Below are 24122 nucleotides of genomic sequence, written 5' to 3' on the forward strand. Positions count from 1 at the left end.
AGCGAATTCAGCAAGGCAGGGCCAGCCCTGCAGCACCCAACTCCCTCCTGCTTCTCAAATCCACCAAATCCCTTCTCCAACACGGTGCCGTAAGCCAAGGAAACTTTTTGGCGAGCGCTGCCTAGCCCTGGGGCTATACATTTCACATACTGCACAACGCGTGCAAGATATGTGGGCAGTCTGCTGGACGTCCACACAAAAATGAATTTCATACCGTTGATGCGCATGGCCAACTTAACTGTACATTTAAAATAAAGAGCGGATGTAAAATGTAAGTGCTGGCTGAGCAAGAAAACTTTTATGTGAGGAGATTTAGTTTCGAGCGGTTTGTCAGAGGGAAAAGCCTGTGGCTGGCTGCGAATGGCCAAATGCCTTTACAGGACAAGTGGCGAAGAGCCAGGAGAAGCGAGCAGTGCCCGTGGCGGTTGACCGAAAGGACCACCTACGCGCGCTTGGTGCCAAGCGCTGTTTCGCAAACAGCGTGGAAGCAGCGAGTAAATCAATGAGTTACGTAAAACATGCCGAGTTCATGTATGAAAAAACGGTGATGCCAGCTTCCACGTGGCCGGTGGGGCTGTGGCGTTGGATGTCTCTGGTAGGACTCAACCCTGCTTTCTGGGGCATCTCTAGCCTCATTTAAGCCATGCTGCCCCCAAGAACTCCATGGAGAGTGCAGCCAGTGGAGACTCTGTGTTTCACAGCCAATTGCTCTGTTACAGAGACATTTCTGGTGCCTTTCTGACCATCGGCTCATCAGTGAGGTCCGAAGCATCCCAGGGAACCTGGCAACCATGTGTCTTGTTGAGAACATAAATCATAGCTGTAGTGCCATTAGGAATAGGGTTGCTGCCATCTGTTGGTTGAAATCTCATGGGCAGCTGGAAGAATCCTTGAATTGATGATGCCATCTAAGGTGTAGGTCTACTGAGAAAGGCTATTTTGTTTTTAATGACAAGTGTGATGTGATCATGTTTTAGAAATAGGAAGGGGGGGACAAAATGATTTGTCTGCATTATTATATTAAGTACTTGCTGCCTTGTATATCAGTTTAAGTCCTTTGCTGAAGGACTGGCCAAAGTTTTAACTTTTCAAGCTGTGGGTCTACAAACACTTGTCTCTGCAGCAGTGCCAGCTTTAGCAGCTTGTGCTGCTAATAGCTCATGGTCGCTCCACAGCTGAACATTTATTAACTACCATTTCTGGGACAGCACCACAGACCAAACAAGCAAACTGATACCAACTAGGAATAACCCCTTCCCTCTTTTTTTCCCAAGATTATTCGAAAACTGCATAGGTTTCCAGGACCCATCTGTATGTTCTCCCACAAACAGAGCACGGCTGAGGGAGGAGGGCACCCACAGGAGCTGCCGAAAGCTGCCCTGCTGCTGGGAGAAATTCCTGCCTGTGTCATCAGGGCTTTCAGTGGAACAGAAATCTGCAGCCACGTCCCAAATTTGTAAAAGTTTGGGACCAGCCTATAAAATGGCTGTTCCATAGTCTCTCCAAAGGCTGTAACCATCCAGATTTCTGCCTTTCTTCTCCCAAGCCCAGAGAAGCTCAGAATTCACATTCACTGCCCGAAGCTCTGTCCTCTTCTCTGGCTGAGAGTCATGCTAACTCTAAAAAATATGCTAATTCTAACACTAACTCTTAAAAGTAAATCCTATAGATTGAGCCGCCCTGAGGGTTCATAGATATTCACCCTTCAGATTTCTCCACAGGTCTGCTAAACAGATCTACGTGCACCAAACATTTCCAGAGTGAAGGGCTTCCACAGTAAGTAAAATTGAACCTGCAGTCTCCTGTGTCCCAAATGATCCGGGTATTAAGTGTTAAAACTCCCATTAAACATCCCCAGCTGTACGGCAATACCTTGTTGTATCCACTGGGCTCTCTCCATGCTTGCCTTCTCCTCTGTGCACTCTGCCAGGCTCCACTTGCAGCTAAATGCAACCTGCCTGGTAGCTCACCCACAACAAAATTTCTTAGAAGGTTCAGAAATAGCTATGGAGAATATTGAAAAGGCATAATACATACTTTGGGATGTTTCCGGGCCCTTTCATTGGAAATGTGCATGGGCAGAAGCACCAAAATTTCTAGCTAAAAAAACATGTCTCCTATAGGGTTGCCAAAGTTTGGGTTTGACCTAGAGACTGGGGGGTGGGGGTGGGGTGGGGTGTGTGGCAGTTTCTAGATTTCTTTCCATGTGGATTGAAGGGAAAGCGAAGTCCCCAAATCTCTCCTCGTGGCTCCCACTGACTTGGGTGGATGAGGAATTCCTCCTACTGACTTGGGTGGATGAGGAATTCTTCCTCTTACATGATCTAGCAGTTGTTGCTCCTCACACTACTCCAGTCACATTGCAGCCAGAGGTCAACTTTCTTCTGCAGTGTCACCTTGCTGGCAGGTTATTGCACCACTGTTTCCTACTAACTTCCAATGACTGCAGGATATTTTGAAGTTGTAGGAAGTTCATTTCAATTTTTGTGTGATCTTTGCAGAACTGGTGGAAACCAGATGGAGAAGAGCCAATTTCCCCCAAGTAATTCAGAACTCCAGCTGAACTCTTGTTCAAATTTTAGGAAATACTGAAGACAGACACATGCTGGAAGCATGCCTGTGGCTTTCAGCAGAGATTTAAAGGAGAATTAGCTGGCGAGGTTAAACACTGCCTTACTCATTCTTGTAAATCACAGCTCTTAATTCTTATTTTGCTTTTTGTGCAAGAATTACAGGCTGAGGATGTGTCCTTGTAATAAGCCAAATAAATGAGTACCTACAAGGCTTATCTCAAAACTGTCGGTGAAAATGGGCTAGAGACATGTACACAATGCTTATGATGACAGTGATAAATAAAAGAGGAGATATTGGACCCTGATCGTCCTTGACTGACCCATGGCTCAGTTTCTGGTTCATTCCTTCATTCAGTTTTGCATGTGGTCCATCTAGCTCTTTCCAAGATGAAGCCCAGGTAGGGCTCTGAGAAGGGCTCACTACCCATTATGTGAAGAAGCACTTTTATCTGTCTTTAATCTACTGCTAGTTTGATCATGTTCCCGCTAGTTCTAGTGTCTGGGATATGGTGAATAACCATTCTGCATTCACCTCATCCACTGCCTTCACAGTTTTGCAACTGTCAGTCATAACACCCAGCCTCCTCCTCTCCGAAGCCTTTTTAGTCTCTCCTTAGAAGTTGTTTCATTACCTTGATCGTTTTAGTCGTCCCTCTGTGCCCTTCCTCCAACTCCATCGCATCCTGGAGAGGACATAGCTTACATTGGTGGGAATGTCTTCCCTGTGGGTTACGCAGTGCAATTCCCCAATTCCGGACGCAGCAGCCCTGTTTGAAGTGTGCTCCGGTCTCTCAGTCCCACAGGTCACCTCGTCGGAGAAGAGCTTGGCTGTTCTCACCGTGCTGCCCTGAATACCTCTTACCGCACACGTCTCCATCGGCCAGCACGGACCCTAGGCAGAAATTCCTTCTAATTACGTGAAAATTTATGACAAACATAGGTGAGCTGATCCCCCTCGTCCCCTTCTATGTACAGAGCGAAGCGACCCACAAAGGCACCTCATGGCATAAAGAATAGTGACTTTTTTTACGATGCCGCTGCCCTTCTAAGAGGACAGATGAGCGCAGGGCAGGGGCTGCAGTGCCTGGGTGCCCTTCGAGGGATGCTGGCTGCAGTGCCACTTGGTGGGTGTCCTTTGAGGGATGCTGCCCAGGTGGGATCATGAGGGCTGGCCGGCCGCTTCGTCAGGCAGAGGACAGGTTCAGCTGCTAAGGGCAGAGGTTCTCTGGGGTGTTTCACAAGGTAATAGTGAAAATAAAACTCAACAGGCCAAAGAAATGAAAAAAAAAGACAAAACCCAAACAAACAAAAAACCAAACCCTCCTAGGGCCAGGAGAGCACTTGGTGGTTACTGAAGACTTTTCTGGTAAATAGCATGACTAATGTCTTTCCTGAAAGTCCTGAACCCCTTCCAGCAGCCGGCCACCTACCGTCACCACTCGACAGCCCTGCCCTGGACCGGCTGCTCCCCTCCACGAAAGCCAGGGGCAAGCGAACCTCCTGCAAGCCAGCAAGATCAAAACATTAAATTTTGCAGAGTCCTTGGGGACTCCGCTCAGACCGACCCTTACGCGGGGCATGAGCTAAACACGTGCAGGCAGCGGCTGGCCCGGACCCCGGCAAATGTGCCTGTGAGAGCCCACACGGAGGAGGAGGAGGAGGAGGAGGAGGAGGAGGGGGAGGAGGTGTCCCAAGGTCTGGAGATAAAGCACAGCATGTGGTTGGGGCGCTGGGAAGGGGGAGGCGTGTGGCCAAGGCCGGCTGACTGGCTCCACAACCCCTCCGCTTTGGGTGGAATCCCAGCAGAATCGCATCCTGTGCATTTGTGGAAGTGTTCCTACGGCCCTTGCCGCAAGGCTCGGACCTGACGGTGAAAAGCAAAATGTGGTTATGAGGAAAGAGTAATGAGTTCCTACAGATTGTTTTTGTCTGACTCAACCCATTAGAGTTTGGGTTTTACAGTTGCGTGATGCAAAATATGCCCATGCTTAGAATAGCAAAAGCAATGTTTACCCACCTGCTTTACTACTGGTACTTTCTGGTGCTGCACCAAAGGTCTTCAGGTGGACAAAAGAAATTAGTGTCACTAAGAAATATCTCTTGCACATCATCTGCCACCCTTGCCCGGGGTCGGGGCTGAGGCACAAGATGATGAGCCCGAAGCCAGTGCCTTTACTTGCTCTTTTGTCCCAATGCAACCATAAAATCAAGTTGATTGACACAAAAGTGAGCCCAGTTTTCACTCAGGAGGTCAGGTGGGCTCAGGTCCATGCTGGCTATACCCCACCTTTGCCGTGGAATTCGGTAATGGTCACCGGTCTTCCCTGCCCCACTCGCTGCAGCTCCATCAGCTTTAGCTCACAACTGCACCTAGCTGGCATAAAATGGGAAAAGAATCAAGTGCAGAGAAAACACAGGCTTTTGGATCTTCTGGGTCTTCTGAGTTTACGTTTCTGTTTACGTCAGAGTCAGGCTGCTCCTGGACAGCTTTTGCCTTCCTTGCTCCTCCCCAGCACATCCCCCAAGGAGATGCTAATTCCTGTGGGCTGCAAACGGCGGTCCCTAAATTGGAAGAGAGATTTCATCTAATTCAGGAGAAGAGTGCTGCGGTAGCAATGCGGGGCAGCAGAGCCCGGCTTGACAAATCCACAACACGTGCCACACCGGGCAGCGGTATCGGGGTGGGAGAGAGCAACAGCCCCGTTAGCGTCCCTCGTCCTCCCTCCCATAAATCTGCCTCCAGCTGATGAAGGGCGATGTGCTCATCCCTTCCCAGTGCTGAGGGTGCCTGTCCTTTTATAAATCTAACCCAATATCTATATTCCTGTCCTTGACTCTAAGTAGTCGTGTAACTTTTGGGCACACCAAGAACGAAACGGGAGCGGTGTACGTTTCCGAAAGGTGAATATATTGCTAATGCTGTTCTTTCTGTTTTCTTTATCCCTCACTTTCTTAGATGCTTAATCCATACCTGCTAACACCAGGTCCCCTGAGAGCTCGGTGCTGCAATAGCTCTATCTGCCTTCTTAATCCTCCCCTTCCTAGAAAAATCTTCTGAAGGCATTTCTTGACATTAACAAACAGTTCCTCTGCAGGGTTCGAGTTTGTGGTTGGGAGTCACTGCTCTTCCTTCAGAGTGCTCCTTCAGTGGGACACCGCGGTCTGCTAGAGCTCTGCCGTAGCTCTGCCGTATCTCAGCATTCACTCAGAGCAATCGGATGCGATTTAGGACGGCTCCATCATTTTGTGGTGGGTTTACTGCCTTGTACTGACCCAATCCTCTGTAACCCTTTGTGCATGTGTGTTTGTGTATGTGAATCACCTCCAATACAGTGCTATACACCTACATACATAGAATAGATGTATTTCTGATGAAAGACAGGTCTGATAATTGCATAAATAAAAGAGTACAGATAATGGAAATAAAATCAATGTACCCGGGCAGGAAATAAACGAGTCACTAATATGAAATGCGCATTACACTACTGACAGGTGTTTTAATATAGCTTGTGAATAAGGGATTTATTTATAAGAAAAAAGCTAAGACAAAACCTCAGAGTCTAATTATTTATCCAGCTATGCAATTATTAGGTATAAATCTCTAAAATGGCTGAGAAAGTGTTTGGGGAAATGCCAAGTCTGGCTCTGTGTGAAATGCTATTGCTGGGAACCGTGTTATTCCTACTGATATATTATGGCCAAAGACACCAGAGACTTTTTCCATTTTCTGGGAGCTCTGCCTTTTTGCAGCAAGAAATGTGCTTTCAGTGACGGCTTTAATATCATGTTACAGGCTCCGGCCACACAGGGGAGGAGGAATGGAGGTAGTTGGGCCTTTCTGGATTAAATATCTATTATATGGTTGCCAGGGACAACAGGGGACTGGGTTTAATGACCCAGGTGGTCCCTTCATATTCTGTACTCATATCCTCTGCTATTCAAATGGTTCCTTGGGGGTCTGCCTGATCAAATATGAACTGCACTAAATCCTGAGACCTGTTGGAAGAGCATCTCCCTAAGTGACATGATATGTGCTGAGGCAGAAGAGGAGCGTGTGAGTTAGCCAGGCTCAGCTGATCCTATTGCGGCCCCGAGGCTACAGTGTTTGAGACGCAGGACGGCGACAGGTCCTCAGGAGCAGGGGACACAGCTCTGCTTCCATCCCAGCCACCGCACAGAGCGGTCCTTTGCTAGAAGCTGGCACTGGCACTGTTTCCGTGCTCTCTGCACCTTCCACCCAAGGCACACTTAATCCTGGAAGGCTCCTGTACCCAAAATGTCACTAGACATTTGCCATTGGTAAAGTAATAAACTCCATAATGTAATCGGTAGGGTCTCCTGGTATAACGAGCAGGCTACCAGTGCAAGAACTTTGGATATATGCCATAATTTTAGCTTTACCCACATAGATGGTGAGTATAAAGAATGAGTTATGTACCCTTGTATAGTTTCCACAGGGCTATACCACAATTGTACACTTATGGTAGGGATATCTTAAACATACCTCCCACAAATTTCTACTGCGGTTTGTAATGAAAGACCAAGAAACTGGACCCATAATGAACTTTAGATCCCTTGTTAGTGCAAAACATATTACCGTAGCCAAGCATAGGAAAAAGCCAATTAGCATTTGCCATCTGGGTTAGAAAACCCCAGACAGCAACAGCAAAGAACACTGCCACGTTGGGAATGAAACTTTCATGAAACCCTGTCCAGCTGACACTTGCCGAGCCCCATCGCAGACTGGTTTGAACTAGGTTTCAGAAGCTGTCCACATATAGATGCTTCCTGGGATGTGTCGCCTTCCTAGGCTTGCTACACCGCCACTGTAAAACAAAGAGCTGCAACACAGGCTGTGCTGAAGACAAGATTGCTGCATCACCCTCTGTGTTTTCTCAGCCCAGAAGGGAGGGAGGGAAGCATTAAGGATGCTGCCAAACGTTGCCCTGAGCCACACTTTCACAGCTGCTGGCATTGTATTTGTGCTGGCTTTTCTGGAGGCACACGCCTGATCTAGGTCTGCCCTGAGCCTGCGTTCGGTGGCATTTTTGCTGAAGGAGACCAAGCATGGGACGCAGTGGGCGCAACGGTGCAGGCTTCAGGCGCTTTTGGTGGCCCTGCAGGGTGGGTGCACCCTGTCTTTCATCCCTTCTGCATAGCTCCCTCCAGGGCTGCTCCTGCCATACTTGTACCAAAACCCCTGGGGGAAGGTAGCACGTTGGTCCCAGGATGCCAATTTTTCCCTAAATGAGGGCTCCAGCCTCCAGCCTTGCTGAGTGTCTTCTGCAAGCTGCAGCGGGTCCAGCAGCGTGGGTTGACACGTGCCACCGGCCCTGCAAGTGGCAGTTCAGACACAACTTGGCTTCCAGCCCCCGTCCAACACAACAGACTCAGAGCAGAGCTGCTGACACTGGCTGCATTGCTAAATTTCTCATCGATAACAAAGATTCGGAGGGGCAGCACCACGTCTCGTGGGGTCTAGGTCCAGGAAAAGGGTACAAGGAGCCTTTTGTACCCAGCTCAAGGCTGTTACTGCCCTGGGGGTTGTGGCTGTGCAGAGCTCCTGAACAAGGAGCACACCGTGCCCAGGGCCAGCAGAGAGGTCTCTTCCTCTGGGAAATGTGTAGGAGGAGGCTACTTCTCCACTGCAAGCCCTAGAGCAGGTTGGTGCCATCCAGGCTTGAGGTTTGTGTGCTGGAGGGCGAGAAGAAGCCTGGCCCAGGTACAGTCTTGAGGGTTGGTGGACTAATCTTTCTTTCATTTACGGTGCTGAATTTTTCATGCTCTGCTAATAAAACCCACTTGTACCATCCCGTAGTCATTTGCTGAGTCGTTTGACAAAGGAACAGATTTGGCAGGGTGTCTCTTAATTGATTTGCAGCATGCATCACCGCTCTGTTCCCCTTGCCTTGGTGGAGAGCCATGGTGCGCTTTGCAAAATTAGCTGGGAGCAGAAATTCATCAAAACGTAAGATCAGCAGTACTGAGTCAAACCAAAAATTCTTGTCGACGTGATCCTGCCTCTGACGGTGGCTGAGAGCAGATCCCTGTGAACGGGCGTAAGCACAGAGCAAACACAGCAATACTCCCCAAGCCTCCTATGATTTCTGGCTGCATTTAAAAGCAGCGTTTCAACCGGCACAGGATGATGCCACTGATCTCAAGTCCAACGCCGTAACCACCCGGGCATCATCCAAGCGCAACCTTACTTCCACCAAGCCGGACACAACTCGGAGCCACAGGCAGAGGCTGCACCCTTCGCTTCCCACCCTGCAATTAATCTTGCAGCAGCTCTGGCCTCCCAGACTCTTTCTGCAGACAGCTGTAACACACAGAAAATGGGTAATTTTCTGCCATTTGAGAGGGTGAAGTGGCTCAGGGAAAGATCTACTGGGTGCTGTAACTGAAGCAAAGGTGGGGATGAGCCACCAGGACCAGGGCTGGGAAAGCAAGGCTTGGGAAAAGCACAGGGAGTTAGGAACCATCTCCTTCCAGCGCCTGCAGGCTATCAAACGTGCTCAGCCCTGGGTGAAACCCCAGCCTTGCCATGGGACGCGCAACCTCCCATGTCGGATTTTGCTCGCCGTTATTCGTGCGGTGGGACACCCAAGAGGATCCCCTCGCGCCGGTGCGAACCCGGGGCAGCCCCACGCGTCGCATCGGCTGTCAGCGGTGCCGGGAACCCTGGTGGGGTCAATTAGGATTTTAAATGAGGGTGTCGAGCCCGTTGCCGGCTGCGGCTCCTCAGACCACACGGCGCTGGGGGGGGAAACCAGAATATGTCGCAGGGGACCTGGGGGTGCAGAGGGAACGGAGGCGAGGGGTGATCCAGCCTGATGGAGTAGCCCACCGTGGAGCGAGAGGTGATGGAGGGCTCTCAACACCTCGGAGGTCAGGGCAGCCTCTTGCAAAGATGAAATATTGGAGCTAGGTAACCACTGAGGGGTAAACGTGGTAAGGCTTGAGCTCCGGGCTCACGGCATTGGAGAAATGCCGGGCTCGGGGAGGTGCTTGCAGTCCCGCATGGAAGCTCCGGTGGGATGGGGACTTGCTGGCACCTCACTGGGGAGACTGGGCTGTGAAAGGGTAGGGGTGTATCACCATTTATCTATCTTTCTGCTTTTCATTTCTCCCTTTTCGTAAAAGACTGTTTCCAAGGCAGTGTGCCTTGCGTGTGAACAGGAAAAGTTCAGCTGACTTTTGCCAGGGAGCTGGAGCTGATGTTTTATTAGCAACCTCTTTAAATTTGAGCCGAGACTGCGATGGCACCAGTGAAGCCCTGTCAGAAGGGTTACATCCTACTATTTCAATCAAAAAAAAAAAAAAAAAAAAAAATATCACAAACTTAAGCCACCGTTCATGAAATGAAAGTACTTTACTGAAATACAGCAGCCCAGGAGCTTTTAAACCAACTGTGGGTGGGACAAGCAATGACTGGCAGGGTTTTTGGTCCCCACAACACGCCTGCACAGAGTTTCCTGCTGCTATTTTCCATTTGTAAGCCGTGTCACTAGTATGTCGTGAGTAGGGTCTGTGCTGTCAGAGATCTGCAGCAGGGGTTGCAAGGTTGGCAAAATGCAGGTACAGTCCCATTTGCGCTGTGTGGGATGCGGTATTTCTGTCGGGGTCCCCGCCTGTGATTAGGGAGCTCAGATGGGTTAAAAACAAGCTAATAAAGGGTGAAAAAAAAGGTTGTTTTCAGCCAGATCAGCTCCCTGCACTGGCTCACCAGGCAGCTCCGCCAACAGGCGTATTGACTGGACGGAGGGATGTGGAGGGAACAAATGTGGAGAGGGACGAAGGAGTGGGGATGCTTGGGAAGCCTGATGGGAGCAGGGAAAGGGGACACATGGGATTGGGGGAATGAGGTCAGAGCTAGGCTGAGCAGTGGGGTTATGCCGTGAAAACTATTATTTTCTGCTCTTCAGCACGGCCTCTGCTGAAGGCACGTGGAGTGAGAAACGCTGCAAGAAACCGCCGTATTGTTAAACATAGCTCAGGACTGAGCTGCGACTTAAACTCTGACAAACGCCTGCCTGCTTCGGTTTATGGCTGAAGCTGTCTAGTCTGAGAGAAGGAAGTAAATCTGTCCACCAGCAAGGGGACGCGGTCCCCGTGGAGGTGGGAGAGCTCGGGGACACGGCAGCCGGCAGTCCCACGGCCCCACAGCTGCGGGCAGGGACATGCTGAAACCTTTTTGAAAAGAAATTCCTTTGCTGCAGCACGAATGGAAAGCGTGAAGCGGCTGGCCAGGAGGCATCGTGCCGCTCTGCTTAATCCCAGAGCACCGAGGGGACTCTTGCTGGGTCAGAGTGTCCCCCTCCAAAGTGCCAAAAGTATGGAAAACGTTGTTTGGGGATGAAGGCGGTGGTAGCGATCCCTTGGGAAAACAATAAGTCAACCGTGTGCTCTTACAATTGCTGGCAAATAACAGCATGGCAGGCGGCAGCCCCTCTCCTAAACCTCCCGAAGCATCCCCCGGCCTTGCAAAAAGTCACGGCGTGCAAGCAGTCCCCGCCGGTTCCCGCATGGCAGAAATGGCACTGCCGTAACCGTCAGTTTAACTCCGCAGCAATGCCGTCAGGCCTTTATTTTTTTTAAGCAAAAACCACACCCTGTTCAGTCTCCATGCCCCACATCGTGTCTGGTCCCCTTTCCCTGGGGATGAGCGGGATGGTGGACGGCATCCCAGCACCTCGGTAGGCAGCTGGCACGAAGTCCCGGGAGCTCGTCTGTCCGATGAAATCATCTTGCGGTGTGAAGATCCTCGCAGCTGAAATGGAAAAGTTATTTATTTCTTCTCTAAAAGGGAAAAAGAGCTCGCCGCGGAGACTCTTTGTCCTTCGGGGCAGGAATCTTACTTTCGCCAGCTTTCGTGTCTCTGCGGGCTGGCTGGGAGCAGCCAGATGCTCTGGCAGGCGGGATGGATGGAGCAGCCTCCCTCCGCCGGGACAGGTACACCGAGGGGCAGACGTCGGGCACCAGCTCGAGCTGTTCTTTCCCACGAGACGTGTTTTCCTGGCATTCGTGGCAGGGCTGCTAAAACCAGCCCTTTCTCCACCGCAGCCAGTTAGTGGGACAAAGGATGCTCCTCCATCCTAATCCCTCCAGGCACTGAACCTCCTTAAGAGGAGCCGCAGCTGAGGTGTCCTGCACCCTCCCCGACAGCCCCGGGGACAGCAGTCTTCCTTACCCAAAGGGACGGTGAAGCTCGTACTTGTCCCCCAGGTGCCTCGAAGGGACGTCACAGCCTCCAAGGTCTTTTCCCTTTCCGGGTGTCAGCGTGTCCTCTGCAAGGACGCTGGGCTCTGCAGCTCTAAGGGGATTTTTCCATGAGAATGCTCACCCTGCTCACTCCGGCTGGGACATGAGACCGCTTTAAAACCACCCAGGGAATGGTTTTACCACTGTTCTCATTCTGTACTGCCCTTTCACTCACCAAGGGTGGACTATTTCCAAGCATTCCCTGCATGGCCTAATTCTGCTCCCACTGCAGCCTGCAAAAGGCACAGCACTGACTTGGGCCAGTGCTCAATGTTTTGCAGCATCCCACCCCAACAGGGCACTTGAAAGGTTTCTGTGAATATTAAACCAGTTGCTCTGCTAGAAGAAAGTAATCTCAGAGCAGGTGAGAGCTGAAGAAGCTGCCCAGGACCGGTCTTTCCTCCACGCCAGCAGAACTGCTCTCCTGATCCTCAGAGACTCATTTGGAAATTTGACTTGGTGTAGATGTGACTCAGGCCGAGCTGATACTGCACAGGCCGATTTTTGCAAGTTCTGGGAAACTGGGAATCTGGGAAATACTGCAGGAAACCCTTGTGGGTGGTGTGCACAGGTTTCTTATCCCACTTGGATGTTATCTGCTTGCTGAGACACCGTGCTACACAGGGCTGCTTGTTTTGTGATGGGTAGGATGGGGGTTCTGCTTCAGGACCAAGGCTCCTACGTGCCAGAATAATAAAAAATAGCATTCCATAGCAACAACGCATCTGTTCGGAAACGCGGATGCCGTTGCATTGCCGTCAGGCTTCAAACCTCAAAGGAACGGCTCATCCCGTGGCCAGAAGCACCGGCGTGCCGATAGGGCTGAGTTTCCACTAGAGGGTTGTAGTGCTGTGCAGAAGCAGATGCGGCTCCTGTGGCAGGAATATTGTACGTACTCCAGGCCTTTGTCAGCAGATCAAAAAGCATTCTGCCATAGCCCAGCTTCCAGCAGTCTCTGCAGTCTCTGGTGTACACAGCCTGCAAGCTGCCTGAGCAATCCCTGCCTTCCCTGAAAAGCCTCTAGCATTCGTGTGACTCAGCACCTACTAGATAGATATATATATATATATATACACACACACACATACAGATATAGTAGGTAAACATACTGTGTCTATGCATATACACACACAGACAATATGTTTATCAGTGTAACGGGGATTTCGATGCACGAACAGCCGCGTGGCACAGTGGTGGCACGCCATCGCAAGGAGCTGGGGCACCGACGGTTGAGCAAAGCCCACAGCCTGGCAACGCGGCGAACGGGACAATTAGCAGCATCGGCGCAATCAGCAGGATGGGAAAGCTGTTTGCATGGAGCCCCGAGTCCAGGCCGGGCGCTGCCGTGCCGAGCCCTGCACCGAAACGCGGGTGCTGGCCCCCAGAGCTTGCAAGCCAGCCTTGAATGGGAGCCATCAAAGAGGACTGGTCGCTTCTGCAACCGGTCACGTCCCCACGTCCAATGCAGCTCAGTAGGTCCTAGTGAGTTCACGTGTGTGTGATCCCAGTATGCACCCGTACATCTTTTACAGTAGCATATGACTTTTGTATGTGGATCTGTAGAATCATAGAATCATAAGGGTTTGGGTTGGAAGGGACCTTTAAAGGGTATCTAGTCCAACACCCCTGGAATGACCCTACGTTTGTGGCTTTCTGACTCGCTTGTGTGCAAAGTGCTGACAAATGTACTACCCAGATCAGGGTGGGTTTACTGCCAAAAAACGAAAACCAGAGCTGTCTAACACAGTAGGGAAAGCCCAAATAGCACTGACGTTGCCTTCCTTTCATAGAAAGAGTGGGAAGGCAAATGCAACCACAAGGCTTGCCTGTAACGTGGAAAACACAGCATGACATTCACAGAGAATTTTCATAGTGATTTATTTATGTATCACCTGTTTGTCTGATACTATCACCATTTGCATTTATAGATAAATGGAAAACAGGCTTTGCCTACATTTTCATCTCTTTTGTTATCAGAAAGGCTTTGAGGAAGTAAGTAGGAGATACTCTTGCAAAATAAATGGTTACAGCAAAAGATGGGCCTTAGTTCCCTCGGAAGATGGCCTGATCTTATCTGAATACAGCTGTGTAGAAACCAACCATTGAGTCAACAGAGAGGCCTGAGAGTGCTGGGGTAGATTATCTGACCCAAAAGGGACATTCGAATCCTCTGCCCTTTATAGCTGGCTGGTGGAGCGCCTCTTCCCATGCTGGCGTGAGACGTCAGAAGGAGGTCAAGTGAGCTGCGTCTTGCGATAGAGGACAAAAAGGCACCGGGGGAGATTCATCCAGCCTGGGTGAAGCAGGGTTTGGGGTGTGTTACGGTTGTTTGAGAAGGAGGGGAGGGAAGGAACCTAAGTGCTGTACCCAGGAATAAGGTGTCTCAGCAGCTAGAGGTTAGGAGGTTAGATTATATTTTTTTAATTACCTATTCTAACCAGTGAGAACATTTATTAGCTAATCATCATGCAATAAGTATGTTTATTATTAATGGTTCCCCTCTAAAATTCCTGTAGAAGATAAGAAAAAAAACCCAGATGCATGTTATTTTGGCAGGGCAAATGGCCGGGTGCAGAGGAGAGTAGCCACGCACAAATGCCTCTGCCCCGTCGGGCAGCAACAAAACCCACCAGCCTTGGTGTGGTACAAAGGCAGTCGGCTTTCTGCGCCTGCGTTTGCGAACAGCTCTGCAAACCCTCTTCTCACATAGCAAGGAGTCTCTGTCCCTCCCAAAGGAGTCATAAAATACAGCTTTATCCATCCTGCGTGCGGTAATCAGACAGCCTTAAGAGCTTAAGCACTCATAGGGTAGCAACGTTTAAAACGATTGCGCTGGCCTGTTTGCCTACCTCGGTCCGCTTCTCTCATCAACCTCGCTCCTTGGTGTGGACTTGGAGGGGCACGTTGTTAGTGACAGAGGCAGAAAATTGAACTTGCTAGTAGAGAAGGAGTTGTTAAACTCACATCCTTGTGAGGCCGTGCCCGGGGCGATGAGCAGCTTGCACAAAAAGCCCGATGCTGCTCCCCTTGCTCCGCTCACCGGCCAGCTGCCGAGCCGTGGAGCACTGGGATCATGCACCGGGCAGAGAAAATGGGAGCAAACAGATTTCATCCTTTTAGCCTGTTTTATTAAACAAAGCCAAGCAAAACAAAACCAACCCCGCCGTCAATACACCGGCTCCTCATTTAGGCAAGACCCCTTTCCACGGCTCTGGGAGAACAAAAAGGCTGAAGTGTAAATGAGATCAGCGTTGGGAGCGTTACGCGCATGAATATTTATCGAGGAAGACCAGACAGAGGCCAATTTGCCACCCTTCTGCAGCAGCGGGAGCTCGGTCATCAACAAGTAGGAGGGAAATGGTAGGTGGAGAGGCTGGTCCGTGCTTTTGGGTGGGCAGGGGCGTGCGGGATGCTGGCGAAAGTCTATGCCTCTGCTTGAGGATAACTGCAGGAGCTTTTGGTCGGGAATGACGCTGGGTTTTGGGACAAAAGCTAAGTACAATGTAGTTATGAAGCGAGCGTACAATGCCCCTTCCAGTCATGCAATCAGCTTGCAGGCTGCAGTTTAGGGAAAAAACCTCTAAAGAATTAACTAGAAGTTGTTACCATTCCTTGGGCATGCCGAGTGCTCACAATAAATCTTTTTCCTGAAGGAAAAAGCAAGGTTAAATCAAACTACAAAGACCATCAAGCATGAGATTTACAGCAATCTAAAAGGGTTACGGGTTCACGTCTTAAACGGCTGAATTATGGCTGCTTCTGGGTATCGATATATTAAGCATGCTGACCCCCTCAGTGCTGCGGGGAGCTAGGGTATGAGCAGCAACGGAGAGATTGCGCTGGTTATCGTTTTTATGTGCATTTCAAAGTCACTTCCAAAAAAGAAGATGAGATAGTAGTTGAGTATTCCAGCCACGGACATGAGGAACAGGAACAAAATGATGCGCTTTCCAAACAAGTAACCGGGAGTGCTGAGGAGACAGAAAGAGGGGAAAGCAATTCGTTAATGTACGTCACCTCACGCGAGAAGTCCTTAGACTTTGGACTCTGCTGTTAAGACAAGCTGAAAGACCTCAGGGGCTGAAACGGAGGGGGGCAAATTTCTGCTCTGTCTTGCACCACAAGGCAGCCGCAAGCTCTTAAATGCCATTTTCAGTATCCATTTGGGTCTGGATTTGGCCTGCGGTGCTCAGTGCAGGCTGCTGCTTACAAAAGTGGCTATTCAGAGGGGCTCGTATGTCTTCTCAGCCATCACAGGCTGTGGGACGACCTTCTTTCACGTGCGCGTAATGAGTTTTATTAATCTAAAAGGACAGCCTTGCCCAAATAGCGGCACAAACGTGCCAAGGTTTGCCTTTGCAGAGGCTGTGAGCAGCCGCTCTGTTCCTGCACCCCCCTCACTCTGGTGCCACCGCATCTCCCGTGTCTCCCACAGCTTCTCCTGCACCCAGAAAAAGAAGGTTTTCCTCCACTCCCCCCCCCGCCCCCGTGCAAGCCCCCTTCTCGGGCAGCACCACGAGCCAGACGCGGTGCCTGCGGAATCGGCAGCGTCCGGCTGCGCTCCCGCCGCATCGCGGGTTTTGTCAAGAGGGTCTTCAAGTCCTTACCTCTGAGTCCTTTCCCCGAGGTAGCCCACGAAGTACTTCTGCCTCACAAACAGGTACATCAGGCCGGCAAAGGCGGCAGGAACTGGGTAAAGGGTAAAACAAGGCGTTACAAACGCCAGCCCGGGTCTCGCTGTACGTACTGTCCCCATCTGCTCCCTGGGAAATGGGAATCTGCAGCCTTGGGTTATGGGACAAGGGCTGGAACCGGGACAGAGACCTTTGCGTGGGAAACAGCACTCGCCTTGCCCTCACTCCGGCTTTTCTGAAGATTTTGCGGGTGTAATCCTGCCCACGGCAGAACACACACTCGTCCCTGTTGGAAACCCAGTGTGGGGCACGTCGGGGTTGGGGAGGAGGGTGCCAGCCTTCACCACTGTCTTCACCAGAAATAAAAGGTAGCCAATAGATGCACTTCTCTAGGAGCAGGTGGAGGACTATACTAGGGTCCAATACTCATTTCTGAGCACATTAAAAGGGGCTTTTCCCCCTAATTCTAGCCTTCCCCATACCTGCAGGCAAAAGTCCCTATTATTCTGCTCAGGAGACTCTTCTTTTCCAGAAAGAATAGCCATGCACCCCAGGAGAGTACTCAACTTTAGGTAAACTCAAATTGCAAAAGGGGATCATATTTAGAAATGCAGGTGGATACTCCTGGGCTGCCCTCAGTGCTGGGTAAGGCTGGCAGCTCTGGCAATTTAATCAAATGAGCCCATTTCCAGTCCTGAGAGTGAATAATGTGCCATCCAGCATCCAAGTACTAAACCCTCCACCCAAAACAGAGGGATCTCATCCATAATGCCTGTATGGGAAATGTCCCCAGCCCGTATTATTATTACATCTGTTGGCATAAACCTTGCCAGGAGCGTGCTGCTAATTAAACAGCACGCGTAGTCGCAGGACAGCCGGGTGAGACAGGTTCCCCCGCTGCAGGAGGATTTGGTCCCTGGAAGCGTAACCTCGGAAGCGCTTGCCATCCCTTGCTGAAAGTGGTGCAAAGTTGAAGAGAAAAAAAATAAATGACTGTTACCTTGGCTGCAGAGAAGGCCAGCACACCAGAGCACGGCGAGAAACGTAGGGTACGCGTGTCCGCAGTTCTGGCTAGAAAGAAATTTATAGGAGAGAAATCAGAACACAGGGAGATAGAACCCAAATCGACACGTTTCACCAGCAAAGGGTGGTGGGGCGTGAATTTGGGTTGCACTAACGCGCTTGCGGGTGGGCTTTTACCCCAGGCAGCTGCTGGGGGCTGGCTGGCGTGTCCGTGCCCAAACCTGGCCGGCAGGTCTGCTTCCCAGTGTCCTTACTGGGATAAAGGATGCCTTTGTCCTGCCTGAGGAGGAAAACAAACCGCCCTGCGCACAAGCCCGGCACCTGTGAAAGCCTCTAACCTGTTTGATTCAGGCATGTGTATAATAGATGTTGTGTGCTTTATTGGCTTGGGAAATCCTTGTAATTAAGTCGTATTAATCAAATTAGTGGCAGTGAGAGCTGCGTGAAACCAACAAAAGGAAAATCCCACAGCAAATAGGAGTGTCTGACAGTCAACGTGTCTCTGCAGGAGAACAAGAATGATTTCCAGCTGCCTCTTTTGGCTGGGAATGCTTTCCAAGGGGGAAGCGCTCTGCCCTTGGCAGAGGTTGCACACCTGTGAAGGGCAACACTGGGATGCCCCATCCAGTTTCAAGCAGTACTTCATGGGTAATAAAAACCTATTTTATGTTCTTTTCTCTTCTGGGTTGGAATTAATTCCCCCCCCCCCCCGCCCGCTCTCTCTGAAGGGATGTCAAAGACAAGAGGTACCGATGGGGCAGAGAAGCGGAGAACCGTGTGCTATGGGAGCTGCCTGGGGACAGAGGGACAGAGGGTTTGTGCGAGCTCTGCCACTGACCTGCTCCTCAGCAAGCCAGCATCTCCCCACCAGCTTTTTTTTTTTTTGATCCGCAGCACCCTTGGGACACGAGCTGTGCTTGTATCACACTTCCAGCATTAGCTACTGCGGGGTGAATGGGCTCCCGAAGGGAAGGACGTAATACACGCAAGGGCTGCAAGTCCGATACACGTACAGCACTGGTGTCCAGAAAGGAGCTGGGTTCACCAGCAAACGTACTGGAGAGCCATGGGTCTACATGCGGCTGCAATGCACACCACAGCGATGGGACTGCAGAGCAAAGTCTGGACCATAAAAGAGTTTGGATTAAACCCTAACAAAGAGAGAGACGATCCCCGCTCTGCCCGCATCGGCTCCTCAGGGCTTGCTTACTCACTTGGCGGTGTAGACGCGGTCGAAGGTGGAGGATCCTGGCCGCTGGAACCCCTTGCCGTTGCAGTGTTTGCTTTCATGCTCCAGTTTGCTAGCAAAAAAAGCTGTTAAGAGAACACAGTGTTCGATCTGAGATGCAATTTGGCGATATTGGCAGGAGCTGGGCTTTGTGGGCTCAGCTCTGTTCTCACGAGCATCCAGGCTGGATGGCAGGAGAGGACGCGGGTGCGCGGAGGTGCAGGATGTGGCCAGGGTGCTTGTTCTGTCACCGAGGTATAACCAAACCCTCCGTGCAAGTGTGCAGGGCGATGAGACCTCAAACAAGCCCACAGGTTCCTATGTGACTGACAGCAGGTTCTCAACTCGCAGCCCTCCTTCATCCCCGCGCTGCCCTTCTGGCAGCCTGCACCTCCGTCTGCTGCAGAAGTACAGCCCTGACTCTGTCCTTTCAGTCCCCAGTGGGTAAAAAACCTTCGAGCCAGAGCTGCCAACCCCAAATCTCGGTCTCTAATGGAGCAGGGAGGCAAGGGAGTCTCTTCTCTTTTAGTCATACCCATTTGCCCAAGCAGGGACATCCTGCAGGGCTGGTTCATTTTCCCAAAATCCTGGTCCTGATGGATGATCTCTACGTGTCCGTCTTGCGCGCATCCTCCTTGTAAGCAACAGTGTTGTGTCAGGGTGTTAGCTGCTGCAAAAATGCAGCACCTCGAGATAATGTATCATGCGCTTGACAAACACGTTTTATCTGATGACACTAAACCTGAGACCATCAATCATGTGTCTAAATACACCAGGCAGAGCCCTGACAAGCTGCGAGCTGCAAGCTCTGTGTTGTCGCACATCCCACCTCAGCGTAGCCAAATCACTCTGTGGTTTAGAATATTAGCCGAAGAGATATATAAAAGATAACCTATCTGGAAAGATGTTATGCTAACAACAGAAGTGTAACTTGATAAGCTGCAGGATTTCATCCCTGGAATCTGAAGAGTTACCTCTTTTTTCCCATTGATGATGCCGTAAGTAGGTCTTTTGTACTTCCATTGCCTTCACTAAAAGCTACTGAGTTTTCTGCCTTCCAATAACGAGTGATTCCCTGGGAAAAAAACAGCCTTTCTCCAGAAAAACCCACAGTGCTTTAAGCCAGTGTCCCCTCTCTCAGCCAGGCTGCAGACCCTCCCTCTCACTGTCACCAGTGCGATGCACTGGCCAGCTCCTGGAGGAGTCACCAAGAATTCCCATCATCTCCATCTGCACGCCACCCCAGTCTTTGGCATGGGGTTATTAACCTGCCTACGGGGTCTAAGAGAACCTAGTTGAAGAGGATGAGGTCGGACGGCGATTTTTTTGTACAGTGCAAAGCTGCTGCCATGGGAAACCACTTTCTGCCGGTCTGGGACTGCATGGGCTCCCTGGGATAGGTAGTATACCTCCTCCCTTCCTTTTAGCACGTACGTGAAATCACTAGAAGATGCCACAGCTTCAGAGAAAGCCAAGAGTAAGCTATATATATATATATCTCTCCCTCTCTGCTGCCACTTCCCAAATGCCAGCGTGCCGCTGCAGAGAGACTCCACGATGCTGAGAGCCATCAGGCTGAACACAGGCATGTCCAACGTGACAACGGACACTGAGGACAAGAACTTGGAGGTGCTGGTGGTGACACTTTGTGTCCACAGTCTCTAGGATCAGGGCTGGGCAGACATGGGGGTGCTGGGTCTCCTGGGAAGGATCTGGCTGTGGAGTTCTGGGCATCTGTCCTGGAAGCTCTTGCCATCTCTGACTTGGCGTATGGATCCTTGGTCAACGGACTGGGCGTTAGGGCAAAGGACAGAGGTGGGGTTATCTTGTACACCCGCACCACGGATGAGGAGCAGGCTTTGTCTCACCTTACTTCAGAGACATTGAGAAGTGTTGGGGAGATGGATGTTTTCCTTCTGTAAACAGTGGGTGACAGAAGGAAACAGGGGAAAGCCACCTCCAGAGGTCAATCCATCCCTCAGAGAGCTACCGGCATGAGGGACACCACCCCCCTGAAGTGCTGATCTTTCTCCATTGACTCAAGAAAGAGCTTAGACAACCACCTCCCACGAGATGCCCACCTCTTCGCTAGAGAAAATGCCTGGGTCGATCGCCTCCAACCCACTGCAGCGGCCGTATTTCCTTAGGACCACGTAGACCCCCAAGGTGAGGGTGGTAAATCGGAAGGGAACCCAGCACCTCACCGCCATATGGAGAGGCAGAGCCTCCTGCTTCAAGTGAGATTTTCACCCTGAAAGTAGCCCCCCAGTTCTGCAGCTCCTTAGCCCTGTCAACCTCGCACACCATGCAGTCTCCCAAAATCTCCCCAGAAGGTGACCCGAGAGGTGGGTCCCAGCTGCTGAAGCTCGGCAAAGGACCAAAGCAGAGCCAACAGACCACATCCAGTGGCGGACCTCGCCACGTATCGGCAACATTGGGCTGCTGTTAACCTGGCATCAGGGAAACTGGAGACTACAGCATGAAGCAGCTTGCAACACCGTGGTTATACTTTCTGCTCTTTACTCTAAACCTCAAGGCAAGAGGTTGGTTTCACAAGCCGGCATGAGATGATTGAGTGGAGCAAGCCTGGAGCTGAGGGGTTTCATTCTGCTCAGCTGCACCAGGAGGTGATGTCCTGAGGCTCCAGGGCTGCACAGGCTGCCCTGAGCCTGAACCACTTGTAGTCCCTCTCTGGTCAAGTTAATGGAGAAGAGTTCAGTCCAAGCCTGGTTGTTTCACAAGTTCGTGTTAACAGAAACCATGCGCTGAAGCTCCAACCTCGCGAGTGCTGGCAAACACGCAGGTTGGCCCTTCTTCCCGTTGACTTCGCTTTGTTTCCTCCGTCCTGAACGGCTCAGCAATGACCACTGATTCGCATCAAAAGCTGCTGAATTGCAACATCTCTCTGATGCAAGAACAAAACCTAAAGCTACATGTGTGACTCAGCGGCATCCGGCCACACAAGTCATTCTGTAGGATACGGAGATTCCTGCCACGAACAAGGTGACAGTAAACAGAGGTCAGACTGGGGCAGCACCGCAGCCCGCCTCCAGCTTCAGGAAAGACAGCATTCACCCAAACTGTTTTCTAATCCTGCACCAGATGCAAAAAAACATATAAACCTGAATTGATTCACTTAAAGACAGTCAAGCAGGTGCCCAAGTGCTTTGCTGAACCAGCGCCGTAGCAAGAGTTCAGTACAACTGATATCCCTTGACAAGCATTTCTATTGCCATAAGTATTGCACTTGTTGCAGGACTGTGTATCAGTTGGGTCTTTCTAGACAGTAAGCTTGAGAGAAGGAAATCAGATGATGCAAGGTCTGAGATCATGGTTTAGGGCTGTGTGCCACTCGTGCTTGGTACGCTAAGTCCTCTGCCAGGCTCCACATTGCCCATTTGCAGCAGTCGGGTCAATAATCTCAGCGACAGATTTCCATAAGGTAAAAGTGCATGTCAGGCTGGAAGGCAAATGCCTGCGTTTCAGAGTGAGAGGAAAAAACCTGCATATAAAGTCATTTGGTTAAATAGCAAGAAATGTGTATTTGAAACATTTTTTAAATTGCAGTTTGTGGTCTGATCACAATGTGCTGTATTCTGGTGACACCACACACTGTGCATTTACCAGAAAAGAGCACTGGGTTACACGAAGTGGCATTTGGTGCTTATGTCAAAACTAAACCAGACTGCAAGTCCTTTTTTTTTTGCTTTCTGGCAGTCAGGCTTATGCTGAGGCTCCCACCACTTCCCCTCTCGGCAGGAGCCCAAGAATAGCCCATTTCCTAGGACCAAAGGTAGGGTTTGCGCTCAGTGGGAATCTCCCATTCCTATCAAGAAGCCTTCACAGAAGATTTCTAGCACTTGCATCAGCCCCCCCATCCCAAACTCTCAAACCTGGGCGATCTCAGTGCAGCTTGGGCAAACCTCGCTCCTTTCTCTGCATTCTGGGCAGAATTTCCTGCTAAAATGATTATGTATTTATTTGTAGGAGACAATGATGGAGTTAAAACCAGATTTGCACAAGAGAGAAACTTGTTTTATTTTTAAAATTCTGAAGGATACTAGGGACTGTAGAGTTCTGAATAAGAGCTAAAAAAGGAAACTTCTCCATTGCAGGAAATGCGCAGCGTTCTTGGGACCACAGCTGATTAGTTGAACTGTAGGACCTGGAGATGTAGGAAAGCAGGAGAGCTGCCTGCCCACAAATAACCCCAACAGATCCCTCCGATGAGTCGGCGCAGTTTTGTCCCCTTCGCCCAGCTCCGTGCAAAGCTCTGACCCATCGCAGTTGCCCGGCTCCTGCCCACGGCGGCAGGGCTCTGGTTGACGAGCTGCCACATTTGGGACTTTAGCCAGGAAAGGAGGTCCCAGTCATCAAATCTAAATGCATATTGTCACAGGGAACCCCAGCGTATTATTCCTTTCCTTAGCTGACATACGTATTACAAAATGCCTCCAGAATATCACAAGAGTAGGACTGTGTGACTGCCACGATACTGCAACAACAGCGTGCAAAATTATACGCTCAGAAGATCATTCCTAAAGCCAAAGTCGTGCCTAAGCACATGCGCACTTATAACCAGAGATTATCTATCCAAAGATTAGATTGGCATACATCTCCCTGAACTTTTCTCAGCTCCCCTTCACCCTTCAAATAAAAGCTTATTTTTGTCTTACCGTTCTGGACGACACTTATCAAGGTGACGATGGCCAGCAGGACGATGCTTCCCAGGGTGTCCTGGTCCATTTTGCGAGCGGGTTGTGAGGGTGGACGGTGCAGCCTTGGCGGCAGCTCAGCCCTGCAAGCACGGAAGGAGGAAATGAAGGTCTGTCTTATCTTGAATCATAAAACACTTCCTATGGTTTCACAGGAGAGTGACGGCACCCTGCGCTCGGGTGCCTGTGAAAGCGACACAGTTCCAGGCTCACTCACTCATCATACACAGATGAAGCCCGGAGAAACAAGAGATTATACGTCTGTGATCTAACAGGGTATAAAATGTGGAAAGACACCTACTGCCCTTCCTGCACAGGAGCAAAATAGCAACCTTGATATCTAAAGTATGTCTGAGCTAGCTGTGTGGAACAGCAGAAAGGCTGGAAGAGACCAGCCAGGCTTTCATGTCATCGCCTGCAAGTGCCCGACCACCCCACAAGTAGCTGGGTGGAGAAATAATGTTGGCAAGTCTCAATAACACCGCTGCTTTCAAACATGTGTCCTCCCTGGTCCCATCTCCATCAGCCTCGCCAGTGAGGAGACCCTGGATCTCCAGGTCACAAGCAAAAGCTCCTGATCCACCTGGCACATTTGAACGGGCAGTAGGCAAATGCTGTGAGCATCGCGGGTGGGCACAGAAATCCATCCTTCATTAGCAGGGGTGGATCCTGAGTCCTTCCCCCT

At 50.6% G+C, this 24122-nt stretch overlaps 1 protein-coding gene across 1 annotated transcript; it reads right to left on the minus strand.

Moving 5' to 3' along the window:
- Positions 1 to 14571: 14571 nt before the first annotated feature.
- On the minus strand, positions 14572 to 23533 carry ALOX5AP (arachidonate 5-lipoxygenase activating protein). Its single transcript, XM_049822934.1, has 5 exons — positions 23399 to 23533; positions 18709 to 18808; positions 17472 to 17542; positions 16445 to 16526; positions 14572 to 15808 (listed from the first exon to the last, which is right to left on the minus strand). Exons 1-5 carry the CDS (start codon positions 23466 to 23468, stop codon positions 15646 to 15648), a joined length of 486 nt encoding a protein of 161 aa, XP_049678891.1. The 5' UTR covers positions 23469 to 23533; the 3' UTR covers positions 14572 to 15645.
- Between the last annotated feature and the right edge of the window lie 589 nt (positions 23534 to 24122).

Source organism: Accipiter gentilis, chromosome 19, assembly GCF_929443795.1.
Source record: "Accipiter gentilis chromosome 19, bAccGen1.1, whole genome shotgun sequence".
Taxonomy (NCBI): Eukaryota; Metazoa; Chordata; class Aves; order Accipitriformes; family Accipitridae; genus Astur; species Astur gentilis.

Excerpts from the sequence above, each read along its gene's own strand:
- ALOX5AP (XM_049822934.1), bottom strand. The coding sequence starts at position 23,468 with ATGGACCAGGACACCCTGGGAAGCATCGTCCTGCTGGCCATCGTCACC. Across the intron at positions 17,543-18,708 it reads GACCGCGTCTACACCGCCAA|CCAGAACTGCGGACACGCGT; the intron begins GTGAGTAAGCAA and ends ATTTCTTTCTAG. Across the intron at positions 15,809-16,444 it reads CTCGGGGAAAGGACTCAGAG|CACTCCCGGTTACTTGTTTG; the intron begins GTAAGGACTTGA and ends CTGTCTCCTCAG.